The sequence below is a fragment of the Heptranchias perlo genome, unplaced genomic scaffold, assembly GCF_035084215.1.
Source record: "Heptranchias perlo isolate sHepPer1 unplaced genomic scaffold, sHepPer1.hap1 HAP1_SCAFFOLD_997, whole genome shotgun sequence".
NCBI lineage: Eukaryota > Metazoa > Chordata > Chondrichthyes > Hexanchiformes > Hexanchidae > Heptranchias > Heptranchias perlo.
In genome coordinates this window covers 11,800-17,552 of record NW_027140044.1, presented here as the reverse complement: position 1 = coordinate 17,552, position 5,753 = coordinate 11,800, and the positions used below count along the sequence as shown (strand labels likewise).

The 5,753-nt window shown below is 41.9% G+C and overlaps 1 protein-coding gene across 1 annotated transcript; it reads right to left on the bottom strand.

The window, feature by feature from the left end:
- Window positions 1-961: 961 nt before the first annotated feature.
- LOC137320188 (probable G-protein coupled receptor 139) lies at window positions 962-4,347 on the bottom strand. Its single transcript, XM_067981908.1, has 2 exons — window positions 4,251-4,347; window positions 962-1,857 (listed from the first exon to the last, which is right to left on the bottom strand). The coding sequence occupies exons 1-2, from the start codon at window positions 4,345-4,347 to the stop codon at window positions 962-964; spliced, it is 993 nt and encodes a 330-aa protein (XP_067838009.1).
- Window positions 4,348-5,753: the final 1,406 nt, after the last annotated feature.

Here is a 5,753-nt window from a genome sequence, read left to right as displayed (position 1 = left end):
GCCTGTGGGCCGGATGCTGCTGTGAATGGCAAAAGGAAGGCACCAGCCGTTCGTTAGAATTGCACTTGACCACAGATTTTCTAGGAGCTTTTGCACGGCAAGGTCCTGAAAATTAATAATCCAGGAACCACTGTGCCCTCTACAGGGCATCTGCGGCCTGTGTGAACAGGACAAGCATCTGTGTATTTTCTTAATCAATCAGATTGATGCATCGTTATCAAGGGAGCAATCAGAACCAGGAAGTACAAGATAGATTATTGAATTCAATGTTAAATCAGGCACAGAAACCAAAATCAAGAGAGGGTAAAAAGATTGTATTATGAGACAGGGATAAAAGAGGCAATAACAAAAAGTGAAAAATAATTCATTTAATTATTTTTTTAACGTCCATCAATAAATACATTCAGAAGTACATATACTCCACAGTTATAAAAGTTAATTTTAAGTGTCAGAGAGGTTGTTCAGCAGTAATTAAGACTTACCTCGCCGTTTAAAGCGACTTCGACTTGAAATGACTTGACTTTCCTTTTGTTGGCGAGTTTAGTCTGAAGCTGCAAAATCAGTACAGGAACTTCAGGTGGTTCAATACGTTAGAACGGGGAGCCAAACGGCGAGGCATCGATTTGGTGCAGTTTTTGGAGGAGCATCTAATTTCCGACAGTAACTTCTGCATTTGCGCTTGTAACTGCGCATGTGTGCTCGCCAGCAGCAGCTTTCCGATTTCCATATAAATATGTTGAGCCTTGTGAGCCTCAGTGAAATGTTTAGACCACAATCCGGCCCATTATTGTTTCTCATATTGTTTTCTTGATTACCTTAACATTGGTGAGTTCCAGTCCTTGATTCATCATTAGTTTCCCTGGAATGTCAGGTGTATTATCCTCTTCCTCTACTGTGAAGACTGACACAAAGTAATTATTGAACAAGTCTGCCATTTCCTTATTTTCATTTATTTTTCTTCTCATCTAATTAATTTGACCATCATTGCGAGGGGATATTTCACTCCATTCCTCAACTCCTCTCTGAATTTCCTTTGGGTCACTGCATAAATAAAAGTGTTCGTGCAGCAACTCAGGAGCTGGAGCATGAAGCCGATTTCTCGTACAAACGTGGGCAATGGTACAGGATATCCCAAATAATCCAACCGTCTCAATATAGAACACGCAGTAAACACCACCCATAACAGAATGAAATTCCCCGATATTACAAACAATAAAATGATGGATTTCCTTCGGTTCTCCATCTCTGGGTCACTGGGACACTCGCCACTGTTCGGACTCCGAAGTCTCCTGCGGGCTCTGCTGGCCACTAAAATGTGTCTGACCGTTAATACATTGAACAGTACAATCAAGAGAAATGGAATAAATGGTGTTAAAATATAATGCATTAATTCAATGATCGTCCAGACCAGCGAATGTGCTACACCGCGTGACACACGGCAAAACCATGGACTATTAGAAAGCCAATACTCATTTGTGTACAGAAAATACCATAAAATGTTCTTCAAGCCGCTCAGCACAGTCACTGTTCCGAGAACCACAGCCGCCGTCTTCTCGGTGCAATATTTAGTTTTCAGCTTCTGGCAACAAATGGCCACAAATCGATCAAAGGTGAAAGTGACCGTGAACCAGACAGAACAGTCTGTGGCTGCATAAAGCAGGACGGCGTGGATATTACACATTCTAATTACCCGCAGAAAACTAAATTGTTCCCGATAAATAATAGGAATCTGTCTTAATATCAGATCGATGATAACGACCAGTAGATCTGCCGCTGCCATGGCCACGAGGTAGCGAGTGACACATTTGGAGAGACCGCACTTTCCCCGAGACAGGATCACAATCGTCACCACGTTAACTGTAAGTAAGACAAAATAGGAAAATGATTCAATAGAATCAGGAAAAAAAAACTAATTTGATGCGTTTCCAGTGCAATAAAGGAGCAAGTTATAGAACAGGGACATTAATGTTCTTCACAATAAACTGAAATCCGCCAAGAAATTTGCAGCTTGGCTTTGGGTCCAATATTGGAATCCGATTATTTTAGCTGTGACGGGGCGTCCTGGAGACAGGGTTTCTAATCAGAGTAATGAATCGGCAAATAAGTGAAGCAATGGGATCAAATTCAATATGTTTAAAAACAGAAATTAAGTTTCGAATGAATACAAAGCAACCATTCGGAAAGTGAGATCCTAACTTGCACCTGAGCAAGACGGAGAGGAAAAGATTGGCCGTTTGCGGGGATTGAATTGCAGCGTGTGTGTGTTAGCTGCTGGGGTGATACAAGTGACTTCAATGTTCTGAGGTGGGCGGTGATAGAAGAGCCCTGGGAGGAGGAGGAATGGTCGAATCGCTGGTGCCCTTTTCAACGAATAGTAAGCGAACAACACCCATTGCCTGTGTTCATACATTGATTATTGTCACTTGTTCAAGGCATGAAGAGCATCTGTACAATGACACAAATCAAACTTTCCCATCCAATGCTTGTAATGTGCACAAGAGATAGGAATGTAGAAACATGCAAATTGCTAGAAGAAAAAAAAACACCAAGGTCCATCGAGTTCGCCTTCCACGTACCTGCAAATCGCATGATACAATGACAATAGAGTTGGTGACTAATCATAGCAATTTATCTCTATCAATTAATATACTAAAGACCGAGACATAAGGTGAGGAATGACCCAGTGCTGGAAACATTTGAGAACCATAAATCCAATATCACCTTTTCCCTCCCAATCACGTTACATTTACCGTACGTCATGTCTCATATTACTCCTCCACTGTACACAAAATGTTATTTTCTGAAAGAAGCCTAGGTAATTTGTCTTTGAATGAATCAACACGAACTGCTTCCACCGTCTCGTTAAGCAACCTGTTCCATAGATTGGTTACTCAAACACGGAAATATTGTTTCTGCAGCTTAGCTTTGAATTCACCTCCGCCACTCCCCCCACCACCGCCCCCACCCCCTCCCACACCCTTCAATTGCAGACTGCGTTCTCTGGTTCTACTGTTCCGGACAAGATATAACAGAAACAGCCTGTCGTGGTCTATATTATCTAGTCAAGAGATAGTTGTTCCACTTTTCTGCTCTTTGTCTAAAATATTATATATTTTAATTCCTGCCTGTTTTATATATTAGAAGTGAGGCCCAATCTGATACTCTCCTTCTTGATCCCAAAGGTCAATCATTGGATGAACGGAGTTACAGTCACGCTAAGCTCCATGATCGGCAATTGGATATTCAGGGTCATGTGTGATGCTCCCCACCAAAAATACAAAGGTGGAAAATGATCGTCTCATGTAATCAATTCTGCATGCAAGTTTTCGAATTACATTGCAGGTAATACTTGTAAAAACAATCATTTACTTTAGAAAGTGGAATAATATGACCGGCAATATAATACATCAACCTGCGATTTCATATCAATCCGAATTCTAGTCAAGTAGTGTTAACCTTGCTCTTTTCATTCGGTGGTGTGAATTGAATAAGCTTCCAATTCATACAGGGAATAAGACACATAAAATATCGAGTGAGTTCACAATCAGAATAGGCTCCTTAAAATGACTGTGGATCCTGATCAGAGTTATGAAAAACTGTACCAGACAGGCACGGGATTAGATTATCAATACAATTTTTTTTTAGAAATACATGCTTTAAATGATCGGAATAAAAATAAACAGCAGCTCACTTTACCTTTCTAACTGAGTCACTCAGAAACAGTGACACCAACGAGAAGATGAAACGATGGAAAGCGAGAGCGCTGAACCAGATTGGATCATCAATGCATTGTCATTTATCTGGTAGGAGCGATTTGTACAACAAAATAACTAAATATATCCTGCCAAAACGTTTCTCACCTGACACTCGTACTCAGTATTTACAGCAGAATGCAAACTTTTAATTCAGAGAATTAACCAATCACATGGTTTGTGCTGTATTCAGAAAGAACACCGGGACCTTAATAAGATCGCCTGAAATCTTACTTATAATGACCATTATGCACACAATTTTCATGGAAATGACACCAATGAATGTAAATTCACATCAGTGGAGCATGGGCCATTATCAAAGACACACAAGAGCAATGGAAAGAAAGTAAGAAAGAATTGAATTTTGCTGACGCCTTTCACAACTTCACTGTTGTAATGTAGGGAAAGTAATAAAATAAAGAGCTGGACAGGCGGACTGAGATGCAACATACAGTTAAACTCGGCTTCCTGAAGTACCAGGTGCAGATAGTAACTTACCCGGGACACCGAACGCAGCCAGGATGGGGAAGTAAATCTTTTGTATGTCATTAATCGCCCATAGAATCTGGAGCTTGATCAGAAAACTGAGAGACATTGTTTCCCCTTCCGTCAGAAGCGATGATTCGATGGTTGGTCCTAATGCTGGGATCAATTCTCCGATTGACACATACAGTGGATTTTCCTTAATTATAGCAGAGAGAATTCAACCGGTCAGAAAATCAGGTCCCGTGCTGACTGGGTTTAATTACAGTCACTGAACAAACAGATGAAGTCAACAACTCTCACTCCAAGATCTCTAACAAGAACAACATAATTTCCATTCAGATAAAGCCCCGGAGGCCAGGTTAAATGCTGCACCTTCTTCCAGGCATACAAGTACCACAATACGTTGTATTGTCCGCAATTCGCGTTGGATTGGGATTAGGTCGCTGATACGATATGGGCAGTTGAGTTTTGCACGATCAGAATTTCATGGATGGTAGAGGATGGGAAGCCGATCAGAAAGGCATTGGAATAGTGGATTAAGGAGGTGAAAATGAATAATTACACTAGCATTTTGGGTATGTTAATGGACGAGTAATACAAAGGCCTTGACCAATAATCCGGAGAGATGAGTTCACATTCTGCCAGATCAGCTGAGGAATTTAAATTCTGTTAATTAAATAAAATCTGGAATAAAAAAAACTAGTGTCAGTAATGGTGACCATGAAACTTTACAGTTGTGGTAAAAACCCACCTGGTTCATTAATGCATTTAGGGAAAGAAAGCTGCAGTCCTTACCTGGTCTTGGACGTTATTTGACTACAGACACACAGCAGTGTGATTCATTATAAATCCTGGTACAAAAAAATCATAATAAGAATCAAACCGGGCAGACCACCAGCCGTCGGACCACGAAGCACAGGACACGACAAAGACAAAGGCAAACCAAGCATAGTCGACCCTGAAAAGTCATCCTCACTAACACCTGGGCACCTGAGCCAAAATTGAGAGAGCTGGCCGACAGACTATTCAAGCAAAAGCCTTTCATTGCCATTCTCACAGAATCATACCTTTCAGCCAACGTCGCAGACTCCTCCATCACCATCCCTGAGCTTATCCTGTTCGACGGCCAGGTCAGACACAACAGAGGTGGCAGCACAGTGGCATACAGTAAGGAGGATTGTCCCTGGGAGACCCCAACATTGACTCATGGCCACACGAAGTCTCATAACATCGGGACAAATATGGGCAAGGGTACCTCCTGCTGATTACCACCTACCACCCTCCCTCAGCTGTTGAATCAGTCCTCCTCTATATTGAACACCACTTGGAGGAAGCACTGAAGGTACCAAGGGCACAGAATGAACTCTGGGTGGGGGACTTCAATGTCCAGCACCAAGACTGGCTCGGTAGCACCACTACTGAGCGAGATGGCCGAGTCCTGATGGATATAGCTGCCAAACTGGGGCTATGGCAGGTGGTGAGAGAACCAACACGAAAGAATAACCTGCTTGACCG

What these genes read in the sequence shown, in the direction of transcription:
- LOC137320188 (XM_067981908.1), bottom strand. Translation starts at nt 4,347, where the DNA reads ATGTCTCTCAGTTTTCTGATCAAGCTCCAGATTCTATGGGCGATTAAT. An exon ending in GGCTGCGTTCGGTGTCCCGG is followed by an intron (nt 1,858 to 4,250) that starts GTAAGTTACTAT and finishes TCTTACTTACAG; the next exon opens with TTAACGTGGTGACGATTGTG.